This window comes from Hypanus sabinus, unplaced genomic scaffold, assembly GCF_030144855.1.
Source record: "Hypanus sabinus isolate sHypSab1 unplaced genomic scaffold, sHypSab1.hap1 scaffold_699, whole genome shotgun sequence".
Taxonomy (NCBI): Eukaryota; Metazoa; Chordata; class Chondrichthyes; order Myliobatiformes; family Dasyatidae; genus Hypanus; species Hypanus sabinus.
In genome coordinates, this window is record NW_026781551.1 from 175115 (window position 1) to 198740 (window position 23626).

The 23626-nt window shown below is 45.6% G+C and overlaps 1 protein-coding gene and 1 long non-coding RNA gene across 3 annotated transcripts; one reads left to right on the forward strand and one right to left on the reverse strand.

Moving 5' to 3' along the window:
* Positions 1–594: 594 nt before the first annotated feature.
* LOC132389910 (uncharacterized) lies at positions 595–6958 on the forward strand. 2 transcript variants are annotated; one of them, XR_009510724.1, is made up of 3 exons: positions 595–1365; positions 1969–2065; positions 5648–6958. It is a non-coding gene; the product is annotated as an uncharacterized LOC132389910 (long non-coding RNA). The 2 variants fall into 2 exon arrangements; XR_009510723.1 differs by having other exon boundaries at positions 595–1096.
* Positions 6959–14390: 7432 nt separating this feature from the next.
* Positions 14391–20200, reverse strand: LOC132389907 (zinc finger protein 239-like). The gene is made up of 3 exons (XM_059962469.1): positions 20153–20200; positions 19178–19936; positions 14391–14423 (listed from the first exon to the last, which is right to left on the reverse strand). The coding sequence occupies exons 1-3, from the start codon at positions 20198–20200 to the stop codon at positions 14391–14393; spliced, it is 840 nt and encodes a 279-aa protein (XP_059818452.1).
* Positions 20201–23626: the final 3426 nt, after the last annotated feature.

A 23626-nucleotide genomic window follows, 5' to 3' on the forward strand; every position in this document is an offset into this window, starting at 1 on the left:
CTTCCAGCTGAGGCGACACTTCACCTGTGAATCTTCCGGGGTCGCCCGTTGTGTCCGCTGCTCCCGATGCGGCCGCATGTACACTGGTGACACCGGCTCCTCCGCAGTTGTGCGGGGTAGGGTTTTTTTTGGGGGGGTATCAGTATTATAGTTCCCTTTTGTCTGGAGGGGTGGGTTTTGCGGTTGATGATCAGGATGACGTTCTTTTTTATGCGGGGGTGGGGTTGGAGTTTGATTTTTCTCCCGGAGCGACTTTCATGCTCTTTTTTTGTTTCGTGGTTTTCCGGAGAAGAACAAAATAACTCAGAATTGTTTATGGATAACTGCTTTATAATAAATTAAACTTTGAACTATCCGCTCCGAGCGTGAGTTCCCGATGTCCAAACATTTTCATTCCGATTCCCATTCCCGTTCCGACGTGTCAACCCATCGCCTCCTCTTGTGCCAAGATGAGGCTACATTCAGGGTCCAGGATCAGCACCTCATATTCCGTCTGTCTACCCCCACCCCCACAACCTGATGGCATGAATATCGATTCTCCTTCCGGTGAACAAATTTCCCTCACACCCCTCCCTCCCACTTCCTCTCTGACTTTTCACGTCTTCTCACCTGCTTATCACTTCTCTCTGGGTCCACTGCTCCATCCCTTTTTCCTATTCTCCACTCTCCTCTCCTATTAGACTCTATTTTCTTCTGCTCTTGAGCTTTCCCACCTACCTGGTTTCACCTATCACCTTCCAGCGAGACATTTCCTCGCCCGCCCCGATTTTATTCAGATATTTCTCCCATCCCATCTCAGTCCTGAAGGAGGGTTGAAATGAAAACTCTTTTCGATAGATGCTGCCCGACCTGCTGAGTTCCGCCAGCATTTTGTTTGTGTTGCTCTGAATTTCCAGCATCTGCAGACTTTGTGGTGTTTGTGATTTACCTCTCCGTTGTTCCTCCCGCCTCCGGCCACTGGTGGCTCTGCATGGACCCCTGGAGACTGCTGGAGCTGTGCGGGCCTCTGGCCACGGGTGGCGCTGCGTAGAAACCTCTGCTAAACGCATGCGCACTGCTCTCTGTAGCTGTTGGCAGTTCTCCGATTCGACCGGGGGTGAGTCAGGGTTGATCCCGAAATTGTATAAATGTGGGCCGGTTGCATTGGGAAAGGGCCGGGCCCGAGCTCTGCCGGACGGCTGGAGCAGGGGTGCAGTGGTAATTTTTTAGGTGCCAGAGCTGTACGGAGGGTGGTTGATAAGTTCGTGGCCTAAGTTAGAAGGCCTAAAGTTATACAACTCTCGGGACCTGCACGTGTAGTTCAACTCTTTGAGTGATTCTGCAGAAAGTTTGAAGTTAATAACTTTTGCGGTATTTCTGTTTCAGGTAAATGAAAATTGCTCGGTTTTGTAAAATTGACTCGTTCCACCTTAGTCCACGGACTTATCAATGACCTCTCGTGTGTGACACCCAATTTGTCTACCTGCTCATTTCATGCACTGAACAACTTCCTTGCCCCATTCGTGTAATGAGTAGGTACACAAATTGGGTGTGACATATATAGGGCTTCTTATAATGTCAAGCAGTAAACCAAGGTGAAAGAAATATGTGAATTCCAGAGCTCCACAGAAATATAGTGATAGCTAAGACATTAACAAGATTACAGCCTGTCACTACATTTCAGTGTATAACTGGTACAATTAAACATATAATAATTTAATAATATGAGAAAGTATTGCACGGTTGCACTTAACTGATTATCGTAGAATATAATTATCACGCAAGTAAAATAACTTTGTTTGCTAAGAAGCCAAAGGGTTGTTAGTGAGAAAAATTTACTTTAGCGAGCAATCCACGGACCACCACAGATGTAGCCTTACTAATACGACTGAGTCAAAGCAGACAGCAGGGCCCACAGCGCTTAGCAGTGTTCCTCAGAGGTATAAAAATAACAGAAATAAAGCCATTCATTTTTTTTTACACTTTTAGCCACCTAAATTGGAACCAAGTAATCAAGTATGAAAAAGAACGTCTGATGAACTATTGCTAAAGCCACGAATATTGCTGAATATTAGTCTCAAAAACGGTAGGTTGGCAACTGCAGAAATGATTGGATGGGAAGTGTACCTGTGAGTGTTGATACTCACAATATCCTCACAGGTCGGGTGTTACATGGTTAAACCTTTACAGATCCTGTTTGGTCTTTAAATATATAAAAAATTGAAGAGGCTTGAATCTTTACATACATTATTATCGAATCTATACGAATAGAAAATGTTGTATTTTGGAAGTGATAAATGTTAACGGGGAGGAGAGCAACCATTTGGGAGTTTTGGAAATGCATTTCATCTCGTTCATTGCCTCACTAAATTACTCTTTTTCCTGTCAACACAAAGAGAAAAAGAGCCCCTTTTCAATCAACTACAGTTGGTGGAGCGAGGCCAAGGAGTTGATCCACTATTAATGATAGCTGAAATGACGTAAAACTAGCTTAAAGCCTAGGAATGTCTTTTATTCCATTTGGCTTGTAAAACAAGATTTAATTTATCTAGGTGTAGAAGAGGATTTTGGATGATTAGCTTGTGTATTTGCTCAAAATCAGGACAAAGATAAGCGAGCAGTGAATTTTTCTTTCATTGTTTTCAACTTTTAAACTTGGATTTCCAGGATCATTCCTTGCCTAATCCTGCTTCTTCAAGGAATCCAATGGTACCCATTTGAAAAAGCAGAAAAATGCTCGCATTTGTGTACAGGTATTTCCCAGCTTCCTAGGACAACAGGTCGAGCGAGAAGGAATTTCACAAATACCTAAATAAAAAAATTCACCAAAAATGATCAAATATCCTAAAGTTATTAGTGGTATTTTTCCCCATCAGCCAACACCCCCTCTTCCCAACCCCCGCTTCTGTAAGATTCCCTCTTTTTAATATGCGGCCGTTGTTAAATTTCCGGCTTGTTTATTTTGACTGTTTTTTACAGAGGTGCTGGAGTGGCACTCCGCTCTGGTAGCACTGCAGCCCTGAATGTATGAGACAGTACAGTGTTAAATGCAAAACCCTGGACAGTGTTGATGATCAGAAAGATCTTAGACTCCAAGTTCATCGCTCCCTGAAAGAGACTGCACAGATTGATCGGATGGTCAAGAAGGCAAATGGCATGGTTGTCTTTATTAGTTGAAGCCCTGAGTTCAAAACTCATGAAGTTGTGTTGCAGCTTTGTAAAACTTGTTAGACCACATCTGGAGTGTTTCATACAGTTCTGGTCGCCCCCATTCTCGGAATGATGTCGGGGCTTTGGAGAGGGCGCAGAAGAGGTGTACCAGGAAACTGCCTGGATTAGAGGGCATGAGCTTTAACAAGAGGCAGGACAAACTTGTGTTGTTTTCTCCAGAACAGCCAGGCTGGGGTGAGACTGGATGGACGATTACAAGATTATGAGAGGAGTAGATACAGACGTTATGTTTTACCTGGGGTTTGAAATGTCTGACACATTTAAGGTGAGAGGAGATGTGAGGGGCAAGTTTGTTTATTTCCACAGAGTGCTGGGAAGCTGGAGACTATGCCTGGGGTGTTAGACCTCACCGGTCACATGATCTCATTTGCCCCTCCCATTTAACCGCAGAACTAACAATCTCTTTGTGCATGTTCACAATCTCCAGATGGGTGGTCACGCATCCTCCATGTTGTGTTGGGAAATCTGATTTTGGTCACTGAGTCCCGTTAACTTCCCCCGAACTCGCCTTGCTTCCTGAGGCTCCTCACATTTGTCCTGGAGCTTTATGCCTGTTGTGTCTCCTCCCGGATTGGGGTGGGTGAGGAAGGAGAATGACCCAGGTTGTGGGGATCTTTGATTTCACTGCCTGCTTTACCAAGGGACTGGCAAGTCTAGGGGGGAGAATGGTTTCTGTGATGTGCTGATCTGGATCCAAAGGTCTTACCAGTTCCTCGCAGTCATGGGCAGAGTAGTTACCATGCAAAGCGTGAAGTGTCCGGATGGGAAACTTCCTATGGTGGGTTGACAAAAATCTGGTGAGGGTCAAAATATATCCGGCAAAGCTCTTGTTATTTTTGCTAATTCTGTCATTTTAGAATCTTTTGTACAATAGTATGTACTATTCATTCAGTACCTATGTGTTGCTGGAGGACCATCAGTGATCGTCCTTGATCCCTTCTCCCACCTGGTTCCATCTGTTCATCTTGTTCAACCTCTGTCCAGTCTCCTCATACCCCCCCCCCCCCCCCCCACCGTTTCAGTGATATACATCAACCATCTGGGTCATCCTCAGTCCGCCTTGTATCCCACCTCCTCAATGTTATATATCAGCAAACTTTCTTCTAAACCTTGTCTTCATTGTGAGGTGTTCTTTTGTACCTTTGGCCTCGCTGAGTCATTTCCAGAATCAGTTATTGTTGTTTGGAATGTCGGAGAGTCATCAGGTCCCAGTTCTGTTGTGCATTGCTGTGGAGGTGCTAGTTTATGAACAGTGACGGGCTGACACACTGCAGCATTTTACTGCAGCAAAGAGTACTGGGAGTGCTCGTGCACAGTGGAAATCAGGCAGCTGCACTAAAAACTGAAAATGTTTGAACTCAATCTGATGAAATGTTATTAATTGAATTGTATTGTAAGCTGTTCCTTACCTGCTGAGTGTTTCTGGTAATTCCGGTTTCTTTTTATTTCTTGGTTTATATTTCATGAAATGGACCTTTTTTAACCTGGAAATGAAAATGGCTGTGATAGTTTGTAGGCCTCCATTAGAGTCTCTGCAGGGCTCCCCTCTCCACTCCACCGATGTTGTCCAAGGGAAGGGCATTAGGACCCATACAGCTTGGCACCGGTGTCGTCGCTCAAGGACACACACGCAGCCTCTGCCAAGGCTCGAACTAGCAACCTTCAGATCACTAGACCAATGCCTTAACCACTTGGCCACGCGCCAGCACATGTGATAGTAGAACAGTAATGAAAGCACAACTTTTCCCTGTCAATTATCCTGGTACCAATTTGTCTGTTATTCCTGGAAATGTCTTCAGTACAGTTGTGGCTAACAAGGTTCACATGAATAATCTCAGGAATGATGGGTGTTATGTATGAGGAGCATTTGATGGTTCTGGACCTGTGCTCGATGGAGTTCAGAGGGACGGTGGCGGTGGTGGAGGGACGTATGGTTAAGAGAGTCTGTGATCTGACAGCACAGTCTCAGAATAAAGATGCTTCCTGTTAAAATTCAGTTGAGAATTTTTTTTTTTGCCAAAAGATGTCTGATCTGTGGAATTTGTTGCCACAGAGTCTGATTGAGGCTGCCATTTGGGTATATTTATGACAGAGATTAATATACTCATGATTGCTAAGTAGATTCAGGGTTACAGGAGGAAGACAGGAATATGGTGTTGGAATAAACTTCAGCCATGGTTGAATGGTGGGCAGACCAGATGGATCAAATCACCTAATTCTGTTCCTTTGTCTTATGTCTTACCATGACTGAATGATGGCTCCTTCTCATCCCATATTGTCTATTTCATGTGAGGGACAATAAAAGATTGTTCACTGAGATCATTATATTTGCCTTCAACGTTTAAATTTCAGTGAGTTTTGTTCCTAGTAACATTAAGCAGAAATGTTTGGTCCTCCGTTGTATTGTTAATGTGCTTCATTGTCTTACATGTTAAAGTTAGACCTGCAGTGAGAGATTTATTGGAAGAAAAACCACGACTGAAGACGAGGGAACAGCAACAATGAAACAACCCGAGGACTGAGAGCACCGACTGGAGAGAACCTTTCTGACTCGGAGATTCCAGTGATTCAGTCAGGAGAAAGTTTGGTGAGTCTCATTTACTCAAACACTGGTCCTTTAGACATTACATACCTGCACAAAGGAAGGTAGGAAATAGTTGGGAGTGAGACAGAATGTGCCCAGAAGAACCAGTTATGCCTCTGTCAGAACCAGTTGAGAAGAAGCCCCCCTCCAAATGTTCCCTTTAAATGTTTTGCCCTTCACCCTTAACCCTTGTCCTCTGGTTTTTTTCTCCCCTAGCCTCAGTGGATAAAGCCTGTTTGCATTCACTATATCTACACCCATCATAATTTTATATACCTCTATGAAGTCTCCGCTCATTTTTCTAAGCACCAAGGAATGAAGCCCTAACCTATACAACCTTTGTCTGTAACTCAGTTTCTCAAGTCCCGGCAACATCCTTGTAAACCTTTTCTGCACTCTTTTAACCTTATTAATATCCTTCCTGTAATTCGGTGACCAGAGCTGCACACGATACTCCAAATTCGGCCTCACCAATGCCTTATGCAACCTCACCATAACATTCCAATTCTTATACTCAATACTTTGATTCATAAAGGACATTGTACCAAAAGCTCTCTTTACTACCCTATCTACCCATGATGCCACTTTTAGGGAATTTTGTATCAGTATTCCTAGATCCCTCTGTTCTACTGCACTCCTCAGTGCCCCACCATTTACCTTATCTGTTCTACATTGGTTTTTCCTTCCAAAGTGCAATACCTCACACTTGTCTGTATTAAACTCCATTTGCCATTTTTCAGCCCATTTTTCTAGCTGGTCCAGATCCCTTTGCAAGCTTTGAAAACCTTCCTCACTGTCCACTACACCTCCAATCTTTGTATCATCAGCAAATTTGCTGATCCAATTTACCAAATTATTATCCAGATCATTGATATAGATGACAAATAACAATGGACCCAGCACTGATCCCTGTGGCACACCACTAGTCACAGGCCTCCACTCAGAGTAGCAATCCTCCACTACCACTCTCTGGCTTCTTCCATTGAGCCAGTGTCTAATCCAATTTACTACCTAACCTCCCATGCGGGACCTTGTCAAAGGCCTTACTGAAGTCCATGTAGACAACATCCACTGCATTCCCTTCATCCACTTTCCTTGTAACCTCCTCAAAACACTCTAATAGATTTGTTAAACATGACCTACCACACACAAAGCTGTGTTGACTCTCCCTAATAAGACCTTGTCTATCTAAATAATTGTTGATCCTATCTCTTAGTACTCCTCCAATATTTTACCCACTAACAACATCAACTTACCAGCCTATAATTTCGAGAATTACTTTTAGAGCCTTTTTTAAGCAACAGAACAACATGAGCTATCCTTCAATCCTCTGGCACCTCACCCGTAGATAACGACATTTAAATATATCCGCCAGGGCCCCTGAAATTTCAGCGCTGGTCTCCTTCAAGATCTGAGGGAATACCCTGTCAGGTCCTGGATATTTATCTACTCGCCTCAAGATAGCAAGCACCTCCTCCTCTTCTATCTGTATAGGTTCTATGACCTCAATACTTGTTTGCCTTATTTCCATTGACTCCATGCCAGTTTCCTTAGTAAATACAGATGCAAAAACAAGATCTCCCCCATTCCTTTCGATTCCATACATAGCCGACCACTCTGATCTTCAAGAGGACCAATTTTATCCCTTACTATCCTTTTGCTCTTAACATACCTGATGTAGCTCTTTGGATTATCCTTCGCCCTGTGCCAAAGCAACCTCATGTCTTCTTTTAGCCCTCCTGATTTTTTTCTTAAGTATTTTCTTACTCTTTTTATACTCCTCAAGCACCTTATTTGCTCCCTGGTTCTTATACATGTCATACATCTCTCTTTTTCTTTATCAGAGTTCCCTCGAGAACCAAGGTTCCTTATTCTTATTCATTTAGCCTTTAATCCTGAGACTTTGTTCCCAGGGTGTCCTCGTGGGCCGTCCGTAAATGATTTCAGCTGGTGACAACCCTGTTTTCCCCTGTGGGGTAACCCTCGTGTGGAATCGGGCGACTGGTCGGACCTTCAACCAAGTGAGTCCAGTCTCCGCTGTTAGTCTGGCCAGTTTACTCTTCAGAGTGCCATTGGCTCTTTCCACTCTGCCAGTGGCCCGTGGGTGGTATACACAGTGGAATTGTTGCTTGATAGCTAATTTGTTACATACTCCTTCGTTGGCTTTCACCACAAATTGTGGGCCATTGTCAGAGCTCAGCATCTCTGGCAGGCCATACCTGGGAATTATTTCCCGTAATAAAACCTTCACAACAGTCACAGCAGTATTAATGGTAGTTGCAATAGCTTCAGCCCATCTACTAAACACATCTATAATAACTAAGCAGTATCTATAGCAATGTACTCTAGGCAATTCAATGAAATCAACTTGTAGACTCGAAAAAGTTTCACCTGTCAAGGGAGTCGTACCCAATGTGCAGTGTACAGGTTACCAACCATTCCCTCCTTTTCCAAGTGTGTACAGTTATTTACATAATTGACCAATGTTGGTAAAAACTGTGTAGGAACCCAGACCTGTCCCACTGGGGTGATCCAAAAACCTAGATCGGGGTCTTTCTGGAACCCCATCTGGGACCACAGTTTGCGCTCATCCTTAGAGGCGTCCCCCTGAAAAGTACGCACCTCCCTCATGTCTGGCAAACCCGTTCTGCTTGAGTCACGGAGGATTGCTTGACGGGAACCCGAGCGGACTACAACTACCGAGGATTGTGCCGCACTTTTCACTGTCTAACCTGCTAAAGCATTGCCTGCAGTGACCAGGTTAGACATGCGGGCGTGGGCTGCACATTTAATAATAGCCAAAACTCGAGGTAGCTGTAGAATGGTGAGTAAGTTGTTTACAAAGGTGACATTACTAATGGGGTGGCCAGAGGAAGTCAGGAATCCCCATGTTCCCAGAGAGCCCCATAGTCATGTACAATTCCAAATGCCTAACGGGAGTCTGTGTGAACGTTCCCACTGTTGTCTGTTGCTGGGATACAGGCACGAGTCAGAGCAAACAGCTCAGCCTTCTGGGTGGAGACAGCTGCTTCAAAAGAGGCCTGTTCAATTACTTCACTGTCCGTCACTATCGCATCGTTTCCCTGCTGGATCCACAAAAGAGATTCCATCCTCGTAACAAGTTGCCTCAGGCTTGAGGGAGTACTGCAGAATGGATGGGAGAGTCTGTCCTTCTTTCACTGTGACCCAGACAGGGGGCAGTTGGTGCGGCCAACTTCATGGCCTGAAATTGCCCAGAGATGTGGTACACCATCTTGGATTTTGTCAATATTAAAAGAGAGTTTTACTAGATGTCCCGTCTTCACTTCCGACTCCTTCAAGTATCGGAGTTGGCCCACAGGAAATCTTGCCAGTCTCCTTTCGTGCAGGAGGCTTGTTTTGTCAGGGTGTAGGCAAGGAACCCAGGGCAAACCCTGATGCTGGTATGGGGAACCACCAGTCCTGTCTGTCCCCAAAGGAAATCCAGAACTTCGGACAGTAATGAACTGCCCTCTCTTCCTTTAACCTGTCCAAGCACCGTGAAAGGGAACTTCTGTCCCTCGAGGGGTGCATAAATATGGCTTTCCTCGGATGAGCACCCCGTAGAGTCAAAGTACAGAGTCACATGAGAGTCGGCCGCTGGCAGGTGGGGTTCAAACTCAGTGGAGTCCAGATTGTGCCCACCACTGGGGGGGGGGGTCAGAAATTGGGGAAGCTGTCGGTTGTTCGCTAGTTGCAGGGTGATACCATTGTCTGTGCATAGGCTCTCGACTTCCAACAGACAGAGCAAGTCTCTCCCTACGAGATTACACCCCCGACTGGTGGTGACTGTGAATGAAACCTCACACTGGTTCCCCTGGAATTCCACCTGCAGAAGCTGGTTATGTTAACACGTACATCCTATGCCTTCAAAGCCAGACAGAGTGATTGTTGCGTCTGATAGCTGGAATCCCTTTTCTGTTACTGTTTCCTGATCGAGAGTGGTTGTGGTTGCCCCCATTCAATCATAAATGGAACTGGAATTCCAGCAACTTGCAATGTTACATTGGGCTCTTTCTGAGGGGTGGAAATCACAGTAAGAAGCATCTTTGCTTGTCCATTTCTAAGCGGGTTGTCTTCCCCACCTGTCCCGTGGTAGCTTTCATTTCTTCTGATCCCCAGATATAGCCCACTCGCATCCTTCTTTCCACTGAACATATACACCTTTAATATTAGTTCCCTTCAAGGTTGATCGGGATTCGAAAGTCGGGTCGCAATGATATGTCAAAGCTCGTCGCATTCGATTTCGGTCATTGTCAGGCCAATCCATATTATTTTTAATCGTTTTGGCTATCTATATTGGTAAGCGATAGAACAGTAGGGCATTAAACTGGCGGGACAGATTCCCATTATTAAAGGCTTGGTCTCCTGCGAAGGTGCCGTAGCAGGCCACAAATCACTCCCAATAGTCTGGTCCTGATTCCCCAGGGTTAGGCTTGCATTCAGGTACTTTAGTGATGTTTACAGGTTGCTGGAGAGCCCTTTCCAAGGCTTGAATAATCTGGTCTGTCTGTTCATTCTCATTATGGTTTCCCGCCGTAACTCCTAATAGGTTTGGTATCTCAAATCTGCCTTACATTTCCTGCCCTCAGCAGCTGAGAGAATCATGCAGCAGAGACTGAATAAATCTTGTGGAGTCGCATTAAACATTTTTGTATTGCGGACACACTGTACTGGATTTTCTTTTCTATCTGGGGCCTGATTCATGATCATTATCATTTCTTGAGGCTTCTAGGTTGCATACACAGGTATCACTGAGGGCTGTCGCTCCTCCTGCTCGTGGATTGGGCAGCATTCAGGTGGGAATTGTCCTTGTGGAGCCATTAACTCTGGGGTTTTATTGGATTCTTCTCTCCCTGTCTCGGAATAAACCTCTGTATTCCCTTTCAGGATCACATGGTAAAGTGGCAGCCCCACTTCCCTGTCCCGCTGTTTTACCCGAGCAGCCATCATTGGGGTTTGGGGGCACTGGGTGCACTTGGCCCCTGGTAAGGTGGGAGAGGTACGGGGGGGTTCCCACTCCTCATCACAGTCACTGTCCTCAAACAGGGTCGGTATGACAGACATGGGTTTGGGATCCCTTGTTTCCCTATCAGTATGTAACGAAACCCAATTTTCCATGAAACCCAATTTCCCTCGGGGTCAATAAAGTACGTTTGTCTGTCTGTCTGTCTGACGTTCCTGCCCTTCTCTCCTAACTGGGCCGGCATTGGGTTGCTTACGTTGTTTTTCCTGCTCTCGTTTTTGGCGCACATCCACCCATTCACACTTCACTTTTAGCGTCTCCCAACTTTTGCAGTACATACCTCTATCCCATTGTCACATGCATTCTTACTCCAATTTGCTAATAACATACTGTTCCACTTCATATCTGCTTTTCCTTTCACTCCCTTTCAACAATTTCCACTTCTTTCCACAGTTCTTTTTCCATATCAAATTGTCTGTTTCTTCTCATGATGTAATATCCCAGTTTCCCTCCCCCCCCCAATGGCCACATTTTGTTCCCCAATTTCTTATTCAGCGCTGCACTTAACATTTGAAAATCTTTTTCCTTGTCTGGAAAACTCTCAGACATATTGTGTAGGGCTGCTCCTGGCCCACTCGCATCAATCGACTGCAATTGACCCATGTCCTCTAAGTAATTTACCCGGCACAAATCCTGCTGCTCAATTATCGATCAGGTAACTTTAACCGGCTGGCACCTCCTGCTCAATTAATGAAATTACCTGGCATGTCAGCCTCATGCCCACTTAGCAAAATTTTGCCTTCCTTATACGAGCCTCTCGACAGATTCGTTCCCAATCCCGTCAAGCTAAGCAATCAGCCTTGGGCGAGGGACCGTACCTCCAAATGAACTAACAGAGAGTGACAAAAGGTAAAATACCTATTGGGCACCCGGTCAGTCTCCGCAGTCCCCAGAGTGGTCCAGCCGCTTACTCAGCCTGTCTGCTTGGCACTCCCTGTATTGGGATCCTGTTCGTGATGACAAATGTTAAAAGTTGAATCCAATTAAAACACGGGAGTCCAGTTTCTTATCATCACCATGGTTTATTGTGCATTCTCCTGCAGGAGATTGAGACCCAGTTGTCAAAGGGAAGGCACGTAAGCACTGCCACTATCTAACAAGTGGACTGACTTAGTCGGGTTACAGCCGTATATCTGTACATAGTAAGCCCATACATTACTATTGCAATATGTTGTTTGAACTGGTACACCCAAGTCTGTTGGTGCAAACCTTAATTACTTAGAATTGAGAGTTTATTAAATCAAGGTTTTAATTACAGATGGATGTACAGTCTAGTCCTTGTCAGGTATTCCCTTTGCAAGGCCCTGACTTAATTACAAACAAGTTCATTCCTGTCCTTATCAGTGAGTCCTCCTCCACTTACTCAATCAAGAGTACAATGTATAATGTTATCAGCTCTCAGTGTGTCTCTCTGCAAGCCACAGAGAACTGGTAATGAGCCTGTCTTAGCTAAATGCTGAAAACTGAGTTCACTTCAGTTCAAAATTCCTATTCAGTCCTAATTATTATTTTGGCCAGAGGTTCAAAATGATTTTGTTTATATATCCTCAATTCCTCAGGACGGTTCAGGGGAAATATTTATGTCCAATATAGAAACTGGTGTACCTGTGTGTATTGTGGTGGTGCAAAAGTTGCTGGAGAATTTGCAAATGGGAAGAAGTGGAGTGATGTTTGCAAATCTCTTTTTAAAGTGCAGTTTAGCAAACAAACCACATATGGACAATGTACAACAGCTCTGGTGAGAATATCCTTCATTACCCCTTACAGGACTGCTACATAGGTTGTGTGAGAGTGCAGATGAACACGATCACATATAATGTATAAAATGTCATTTTTTTGGTTAAGAACTTTTTTAGGTGTATAAGATGATGAGGGGCATTGATCGCGTGCATAGCCAGAGGTTATTTTTCCAGGGCTGAAATGGCTAACACAAGAGAGCAGAGTTTTAAGGTTTTAAGGTTTCGGGGTTTTAAGAGTTTTAAGGACAATTTTAAAATTGATACCGAGGGGATGTCAGGAGTAACTTTTTTTTACACAGAGAGTGGTGGGTGCATGGAATGCACTGCTAGCTTTTTGTGTGAGAGTGTTTCAGTTACTGTGGGAACAGGAAACCATGCAACTCAGTGGGAACAGGGAATAATACCATTGGAGAGAGTCAAACTGAGCCAGGTCACAGATTGGAGATGGCAGAAGTGCTCCATTCTTATAGACACAGTAAGAGCATCAGAGATGGACATTCCAGATACCAGCACTGTGCCCAGTCAGAAGATGATTTCTCTCTCCAACTTGGGTTGAACTTCACTTAAAGAGTGTGTTGCCAGATCATACCGTGACAACTCAAGAGATCTCATCTGAAATGTTGTCCTATACCCATTGATCGATTCTGTAAATCTTTTTACAGGTTAAAAATGACCAGGAATTTGTCAATGGGAATCTCGAACACAACACGCCAGATTTGCTGTCTCTGTCCAGATATTTAAGAAGTGGAGCAAGGGTTTCACTCGATCATCCTTCCTGCTCAGACTGTGGGGAGGGATTCACTCGGTCATCCTTCCTGCTCAGACTGTGGGAAGGGATTCACTCTATCATCTGACTGACTACCATGCCTGTCATTTTAAACGGGGGTGGGGGGGGGGGGAACCTATTCATCTGCTCAGACGGTGGGAATGGATTCAGTTGGACATTTCAACTGAAGGGACATCAGCAAGTTTACACTGGGGCAAGGCCGTTCACCTGTTCTGAGTGTGAGAAGGGGTTCAGTCGGTCTTCCCATTTGTGGACACACCAGTCAGTTCACACCACATCGGGCAGAGGCTGGTCAACTGCTGAATTTCTGGGAAAGGATTCACTCAGTCATCTGACCTAATGGCTCACCAGCGAGTTCACATTCAGGAGCAGCCGTTCACCTGCTCAGACTGTGGGAAAGGATTCACTTGGTCATCTAACCTGAAGAAACATCAGCGAGTTCACACTGGAGAGAGGCCATAACCTGCTCAGACTGTGGGAAAGGATTCACGTGGTCATCTAATCTGAAGAAACATCAGCGAGTTCACACTGGAGAGAGGCCATAACCTGCTCAGACTGTGGGAAAGGATTCACTTGGTCATCTAACCTGAAGAAACATCAGCGAGTTCACACTGGAGAGAGGCCATACACCTGCTCAGACTGTGGGAAAGGATTCACTTGGTCATCCCACCTACAGATACATCAGCGAGTTCACACTGGAGAGAGGCCGTTCACCTGCTCAGTCTGTGGGAAAGGATTCACTTCCTCAGATAAACTGAAGATTCATCAGCGGGTTCACACTGGGGAGAGGCCGTTCATCTGCTCAAACTGTGGGAAGGGATTCACTCAGTCATCTAAACTGAAGGAACATCAGCAATTTCACACTGGGGAGAGGCCGTTCATCTGCTCAGAATGTGGGAAGGGTTTCACTCGGTCATCCGACCTGCTGGCACACAAGTCAGTTCACACTGGGGAGAGGCCGTTCACCTGCTCAGACTGTGGGAAGGGATTCACCCGGTCATCCCAACTGAAAGGACATCACCGAGTTCACACTGGGGTTTGGCTATTCATCTGCTCATCCTGTGGGAAAGGATTCACTCAGTTATCAAAACTTAAGGTACATCAGCGAGTTCACACTGGGGAGAGGCCGTTCACCTGCTCAGACTGTGGGAGGGGATTCACTTGCTTATCTAATCTGAAAGGACATCAGAGAGTTCACACTGGTGAGAGGCCATTCACCTGCTCAAACTGTGGGAAGGGATTCATTTTGTCACACAAACTATTGGTACACAAGTCAGTTCACACTGGGGAGAGGCCGTTCACCTGCTCAGACTGTGGTAAGGGATTCACTCGGTCATCCCAACTGAAGGTACATCAGCAAGTTCACACGGGAGAGAGGCCATTCACCTGCTCAAACTGTGGGAAAGGATTCACTCAGTCGTCCAAGCTGAAGGTACACCAGCGAGTTCACACTGGAGAGAGGCTGTTCACCTGCTCAGACTGTGGGAAGGGATTCACTTGCTCATCTGAACTGAAGGTACATCAGCGAGTTCACACTGGGGAGAAGCCATTCATCTGCTCAGACTGTGGGAAGGCATTCACTCGGTCATCTCAACTACAGAGACACCAGCGAGTTCACACTGAGTAGAGGCCGATCCACTGGTCAGTCTTTGGGAAAAGTTTCTCTCAGCCAAATCAACCAAAATGTGCATCAGCGAGTTCACACTGCGGAGTGGCCGTTCACCTGCGGTGAATGTGGGAAGTGATTCACTAAGTAATCTAAGCTTATGTAACTGGCCCCAGCCCGGCCAAACTTAAGAAATGTCATTTGGGTGGATGCTGCGTGATGCGTCCCCTGTTACAAATCAGTACTGTACCCCGAAATAACAAACAGTGCACAATATGTGATTAAACAATTGAGATTTATAATTCTTACTTTGACTATAGTGTTAGTAAAGAAAACAAAAAAAAAGAATCAGAGCCCACTCTCTCCATTCGCATCGTCTCATCTCTCCCCAGCAAAAGACCATGAAAATCTCTCTTCCAGACTCACAAGAAGGAACATTTCTCTCATTGGATAGACCCACACTCCAAATCCCTGTTTTCTATAGTCGTAACCTAAACATTGTTATACTTGTGACAGATTACCCAGTTCACACTGGGGAGAAAGTTTCAATAAGCTGTATGCTGGATATATGTCCATCACCGTTGCTGAAAGCAATTTCGAGAGTGACTAAGTGCTGAACTCTGCAACTATTGCTGCTGCTCACCACACCCAGTTCTGCACCCTGGTCACTGAGCATGGGAGGAATTTCTTCTGCTGCACATTCACCTTTAATGGGACTGGAGTTTAATATTCTGGTTCTGAGACAAATAAATCAGTTCTATTTTAAACTCTGTCTCCGGTACACAATGAATTTATGACACACATAGTGCACAGTAGAGGGTCAACTCAGGCCGGCTGGACCCTGCCTGTGATTCTGTTCCAGGACAGTCCTTTTAAATCCTCCCCTGTTGTTCACCTCTTTCTCTCCCTGTGGGATGGGTTCCAAACAGTCAGCATCCTGTGGGTCTTTTAAGAGACTCCTGGATAGGTATACAGAGCTTAGAAAAATAGAGAGCTGTCGGTAACCCTTGGCATTTCTAGAGCAAGGACATGTTCGGCATCGCTTTGTGAGCCAAAGGGCCTGTAACGTGCCGCAGGTTTTCTATGTTTCTAAGGTGCTGCACGTGAGGCTGCTTAACAGGATCACAGCTCATGGAATTACAGGAAAGAAACTTGTACTGACAAGGGAGAAAGAGTCAGAATAATGTGGGCAATTGTGATTTGCTGTCGGTAACTCATGCTGCTCTGTAGGGGTCAGTATTGAGACCGCATCATTTCATGTTAAATGTGAATGAGATGGATGACAGAATTGATACCTTGGCGACGAACATTGCAGTTGATACAAAGATAGGTACGGGACAGGTAGTTTAGAGCAAAGCGGGAGTCTGCAGAAGGACTTCGATAGGTCTGGAGAAGGCCAGCAAAGTAGCAGTTGAAATACAGTGTATGCAACTCATGTACATTTGGTAGAAGTATTTGGCGTAGAAAAAAAAATGGATGAAACTTGAAAAAATTAGATGTGCATAAGTGCTTGTGAGTCCTTGAGCAAGAGGCTCTAAAGATTTGCTTGTTGCTTGAGTTGATTAAGGATGACAACTGCAATGTTAACAATATAAGAGCAAGGATGCGATACTATAGCTTTACAACACATCGGACAGATCACTGTTGGTGGATAGTGAGCAGATTCCGACCTGTACTTACAACTTATTATCTGAGCAAAAGATGTGTTCGTATTGGAGTGGGTCTGGAGAAGTGTCAAAGAATGATTCCAGGAAGACCAAGAGTGGATGACCTGGATGAGGAAGTACGTGGGAAGGGATTCACTCAGTCATCCAACCTACAGAAATTTATCAATATCCACTGCTGCTGATTTCCACACACAAATAAATCGAAAGGGATATGCCCAATCAAATAGATAATTAATAGATCAATAGCCCCCAACCAACAAGGCCCAGCCGGACACATAACAGGGGACTTTACATCTCACAACAGTGGATTCAGTAATGAAACCCGTGATTAATGTTGTTATCCCTCTGAAATCATAAGAAACGCACATTAAGGTGCATTTAAATGGGAGTGCATCCCCACAGGTGACGTCACACTGACCTCCCTCGTGCCTGACGTCACTCATGGGCTACCCACACTGGGATCTGCCCTTACATGCACAGCGTCTTACGTCATCCATGTGTGGCTGAGCTCGGGCTTTATCAGTTTAATAGCTGGGCTAATAATCATATGACCAGCCCTCCCCCACAGCTGTCAACAGAGGATTCAGGGGCTGCTCTATTCCCTCTGGTGCAAAGCGATGTTAATCACTTGTTACCACCAGTTCGCAGAGGTGGACAAGTCCAGAGGGCGTAACCCCCGCTGATTTCGACTCTCACCCCAGCCTCAAACTCCACATCACAGTCGAGTAAATGTCCGTTTTTTGATTTATTTCCATTTCCCTCCAAGGGAAGTTGGGGCGTTTGTGAAGCGTCTCCTGCGGCCGAAGGCTAATGTGTCGTCGAGAGGTAGGAGACCGCCCGGCCTGTCGGTTTGATGCCAGTTCCTTGGGGAGGGAGAGGAGGGATTTTATTGAAAGGAAAAAAAAATGGTGTGAGAGGGGGCAGACAGGATGTTTGTCCCGATGGAAATCTGCGGAAATGTCTGAGCCCACAGTGGTGGTGAGCAGAGGGATTCCCATTAGGGGGAAAACACCGGCAGATGGTTGACGTGCAAGTGGGGCCAATGACAGGTTCAGGAGGTGAGTGGTTGGGGCAACACGGGGCAGCGGAAGATGCACATTTTTTTGCACAGAGGATTAACAAAGTGGTTAGAGAGTATTTGTTATAAAGAGTGCAATGGAGTTTCAATAGACTGATCCCTGAAATGGTTGGGTCATCATATAAAGAAAGATAAAATGTGGATAACCCTTTCATTTAGAGAATCGAGGGCTGAGTGAACACATTGAAATGCACATTATTACCGGTAGAAACAGGGATCCCAGTCTCTGAAAAAGGGGGTGGATGACTATATTTTATAATAAAATCCCTATTGGTTTTCCTTTACCTCCTTTCCCAGTTTTATGCTTGCCCTGGTCCTTCACACCCCCTTACCTGCTTAAGATTCAGCCCATTAGCAACAGTCAGTAATTCATTCTTTTTGGCTTTTCCTGATGCCTCAGGGGTTGGCGATTCCAGAAATGTATAAATGTCCATTGCTGCTGATTTCCACACACAAATAAGTCAAAAGGGATTTCCCCAATCAAATCGATAATTAATCGATCAATAGACCCCACATTTGTTCATATCCCAGATGCAGGCCCCAAATTTGTTATAAACCATAATGCTTTAGAAACAAACCAGCAGCAATAGACTACACCTGGAGTCTGGTTTTGATGCTAAATCTATCCTTATTAGAATCTACTTGTAAAATTGCAACTTAAACAAGATAAACAGAAGTTAACAGTGTTAAGTTTATAACTGTGTGTAAATGTAACTCCCAAACTATTGAGCTTGGGGGAAACAAGGCTTAGAGTCTTGAGATGGTAAAGTATGAAAGTTCAGTTCAACTACAGTATAGGCGATGAGAGAGAGAGATTTGTAATCCAGGGTAAATGGCGAAAAAACGCAAATATGTAGAATTCCACAGGTTCTTCGGTGGTAAATCAAGAGAACAGTAACTGTAGATTTTATCTGTCATCGCTCCAAATCCACATACAAATTATCACTGAAAGTGACTTGTCACAAGGTGTGTCGTCTTCAAGTGAACAACCACACCACAGCCGGCAAGGATTAACACATAAGTGGTCTTCACACGATGCGCCAAATCCGATCCACTCCTATGGATCAAACGAGGTGACAACCACACATTCGATGTACGGTAAATCGATAATTAACCCACCCTTGTGGCCATAGGAAAGTTCCAAACGGTGACACTTGGCCCCTAGTTCCCTGGTTTTGATCCTTCCATTTTTCCTCCGTCTCCATCTGACTCTGAGTGTCTGTGTCCTCGGTTAAAACTAAACAAGCTGCACACGATGTAAACCAGCTGCAAGTCAGGCTGATTCACCTTCTTAATCTCTCTCTCTCTCTTTTAAAATGACAGTCCACAGCAAACGAAACCCAGGGATTCATAACAACGGCTACCTCCCATTGTGAACTGACTGGTGTGCCAGTAGTTGTGATGACTGAGTGAATCCTATCCCACAGTCTAAGCAGGTGAACGGCTTCGCCCCAGTGTGAACCCGCTGATGATTCTGCAGATGGTGTGACTGAGTGAATCGCTTCCCACAGACTGAACAGGTGAATGGCTTCTCCCCAGTGTGAACTCGCTGATGTACCAGTAGGTTGGATGACTGAGTGAATCCCTTCCCACAGACTGAGCAGGTGAATGGCCTCTCCCCAGTGTGAACTCGCTGGTGTCTCTGTAGGTAAAATGACAGTATGAATCCCTTCCCACATTCTGAGCAGGTGAACGGCCTCTCCCCAGTGTGAACTCGCTGATGATTCTGTAGGCTGGATGACTGAGTGAATCGCTTCCCACATTCTGAGCAGGTGAATGGCCTCTCCCCAGTGTGAACTCGCTGATGATTCTGTAGAGTGGATGACTGAGTGAATCCCTTCCCACAGACTGAGCAGGTGAATGGCTTCTCCCCAGTGTGAACTCTCTGATGTACCTTCAGTTTAGATGAGCTAGTGAATCCCTTCCCGCACGGTGAGCAGGTGAATGGCCGCTCCCCAGTGTGAAATTGCTGGTGGACCAGTAGTTTGGATGACTGAGTGAATCCTTTCCCACATTCTGAGCAGGTGAATGGCTTTTCCCCAGTGTGAACTCGCTGATGACTCAGTAGGTGGGATGACTGAGTGAATCCCTTCCCACAGACTGAACAGGTGAACGGCTTCTCCCCAGTGTGAACTCGCTGATGACTCAGTAGGTTGGATGATTGAGTGAATCCCTTCCCACAGACTGAGCAGTTGAATGGCTTCTCCCCAGTGTGAACTCGCTGGTGACTCTGTAGGGTGGATGACTGAGTGAATCTCTTCCCACAGACTGAACAGGTGAACGGCTTCTCCCCAGTGTGAACTTGCTGATGTACCAGCAGGGTAGATGACTGAGTGAATCCCTTTCCACAAATTGAGCAGGTGAATGGCTTCGCCTCGGAGTGAACTCGCTGATGACTCAGTAGGTGGGATGACTGAGTGAATCCCTTCCCGCAGACTGTGCAGGTGAATGGCTGCCCCCTGGTGTGAACACGCTGGTGTGCCATTAGGTCAGATGACTGAGAGAATCCCTTCCCCGAAATTGAGCAGATGACCAGCCACTGCCCAGTGTGATCTGACTGGTGTGTCCACAGGTGGGATGCCCGGCAGAATCTCTCACACACAGAACAGATGAATGGCCTTGCCCAGTGTGAACTTGCTGATGTACCTTCAGTTGAAATGACCAAGTGAATCAATTCCCACTGTCTGAGCAGGTGAACGGCCTTTCTCCTGTGTAAAATGCCGGGCTTGCCAGTTGGTCAAATGACCGAGTGAATCCCTCCCCACAGTCTGAGCAGGAAGGATGGTCGATAGGATCCCTTGCTCCACTTCTTAAATATCTAGACAGAGACAACAAAACTGGCGTGTCGTGTTTGAGATTCCTGGAGACAAATTCCTGTCCGTTTTTAACCTGTAAAAGATTTACAAAATCCATCAATGGGTGTAGGACAACATTTCAGATGAGATTACTTGAGTTGCCAAGGTTTGATCTGGTATCACACTGTTACAGAGAGGTTCTTCCCAAGTTGGACAGAGAAATCATCTCCTGACTGGGCAGAGTGCTGGTATCTGGAATGACCATCAATTCCCATATGCGTTTCAAGTTCCAACTCCTTAAAGTGCAGGGTTACAAGCTGCAGCTGGATGCACATCTTGTAAGTGAGGGCATCAGGGACACTACAGGTCTCCCATCTTCCCTCCAATACCCCCTCTAATTTGAAATAACCAGTGTGTACATAAATCTTGCACTGTGTATTTTTTTACCCAGTGCCAAGATGTGCACAGTGAATTTTATATAGAGAGGTATTCATTCTCACAGCTAGCAAATCACTGTCAATAGGAACTTTGATCTCCTCTGGGTTCAATCCACTTCATCTGCACTCTCACACAACCTATGTAGCAGGCCTGTAATGGGTAATGAAGGATTTTCTCACCAAAGTTTTTGCATATTGTCCATATGTGGTTTGCTTGCTAAGTTACGCTTTAAAAATTCGGATTTCCAAATATCACGCCACTTCTTCCCACTTGCAAATTCTCCAGCAACTTTTCCAACACCAGAATACACACAAGTATCACCAGTTTCTATATTCAACATAAATATTTCCCCTGAACCCTCACCCCCCCCCCTCAATGACTGACAGTGCTGAACTCAGTTTCTATCCTCCCCTGAAGCCTCCCCCAATTCTCCAGCAACGTTTGCATTGCCACAATACACACATCAGACAGAGACTGACAGTGGTGAACTCAGTGATGGCAATGCCAATGAATACGAAGGGAAGGGCAGAAGTCTTTCTGTCTCACTGGAGTCTGGCACATTTGAGATGTGAAAGCTACTTGTTGCCCAGGGCAAAGGTGTTTGATATCATTTAGTACCCAGAGAGAATGGGACAAAACATGTTCTCACCAGTAGAAAAGTCCAGAACAAGAGGAGGTAGAACAAGCAACAGACACAAAATACTGGAGGAACTGAGCAGGCCAGGCAGCATCCATGGAAAGGAGTACTAATGCTGAATTCCTCCAGCATTTTGGGTGTGTTGCTTGGATTTCCAGCATCTTCAGATTTTCTCTTATTAGTGATTGGAGTTGGAACAAAGGTGATTTTCTCAGTTGGTGATGTAAAAGATTTTGTTCCCTTTCTCGGAGTTCCTAATCCTTGCGTTTAGATAGCTGGAGCTCAGCTCTGTCTGAGAGATCCATCGGTTCCCATTCCCTCATCAGCCGGAAGCTCCCCGGGGCCCGTGTACGGATCGTGGGGCTGAGAGAGAGGGAAGAGGGCAGGACTGTCCCGGGGTTGCGGACTGTGATGCCCGGATTTCACAGGAATCGTTCTGAAGTCGGTGTTTCAGAGAAAAACACGGAGAATCGCTCTTACCCGCACCCGACATTTTCAAGGCCTTCAGTGTACTGCGCGCATGCGTGATACTCGAAGACGTCCTCAACCTGACGCCTGCGCATTTCATCGGTGCTTCAGCGCCGGCGAAATTCATAACGCATGGCCCTATGGGTAATCACGGTGCCATTAAACATTTCTGCAAGCACCGGTTCAATGTCTGTACCTCAGTTTTTTCGTGTGTATAGAAAAATCTGCAGCTGTTTTAACGCAGAAAGCGGTTTCCATAAGCAATATACTCAATATCAACGTGTATCTAATGCCAAAGTAAAATGCAGTTATAAAACACAGGAGATTCTGCAGTTGCTGGGAATACAGAGCCGCACGCACACAAAATGCTGGAAGATCTCTGTAGTTCAAGCAGCAGTTAAGCAGCGGAGTACACAGGCTAGGCATGCTGAAGAGGCTCGGTGTAAACGTTGTCTTTTTATTCCTCTTCACATTTGCTGCCTGAATGTTGATTTCCACCAGTATTTTGCAGAAATTAACCACCTTTTTTTTCGATCAACAAGTTTCCAAATGCTTCTAATCTTTCACTTTTAACCACATCCTGCTGGTCTGATTCCTCTTCCTCCTCTTTGCAGCCCTAAAGTCTGACTCAATCTGGCAGCTCTTTGGTTTCTGACTCTACACCATCGAAGATTCACTCGCTAGTCTGCTGTCAGACTTTAGAGGTGCATTGTGTTACGAGACCGCAGGTTCGTTTACTGTGAGTGTCGCTTTAAGTGTCTGAGTGAGGTGGGTCTGTGACGTGAAACACCAAGGGAGGGAGAGAGAGAGAAGAGAGGGGAGGGGAGGGGAGGGGAAGGGAGGAGAGAGGGAGGGGAGGAGAGGAGAAGGGGAGAGGGAGAGGAGGAGAGGAGGGGAGGGGTATGGGGAGGAGGTGAAGGGGAGAGTGGGAGGGGAGGAAGGGAGAAAGGAGGGAGGGGGAGAGAGGGGAGAGAACGTCAAAATCACAGTGGGTTTATCGTCTTGTTCAAACCGGGGGAAATCATGCAGGTGTATAAGGTGATGAGAGGTATTGGTCGTGTGGATAGACAGAGGCTATCCCCAGTGCTGAAACGGCTAACACGCGGGGGAATAGGTTTAAGTTACTTAGAAGTAGGTACAGAGGAGATGTCAGAGCTAATTTTTGTTTAAGCAAAGAGCGGTGTGTGTGTGTGGAACGCACTGCCAGCGACGGTAGTTGAGGCGGATACGATAGGGCCTTTTAAGAGGCTCTTAGATAGGTACGCAGAGCTTAGGAAAATAGGTGGCTATGCGGTATGGTAATACTAGGCAGTTTCTAGAGAATGTTGCATGGTCGGCACAACCATGTGGGCTAAAAGTATTTGTAATGTGCTACAGATTTCTATGATTCTATGAAATTCAGTGGAAATCCTTCCTCCCACAGAGTAGTGACTAGTTGCAACCTGTCATTTCAGGGTGAGTGAGAAGGGAATGGCAGGGGTAGATTTTGATATTCTGATATGGAACAGAAACATCGGCAGGGACTTCTCTAGTGAGAAACGGAATTTGATACAGAAGTGATTTATCTGTCACA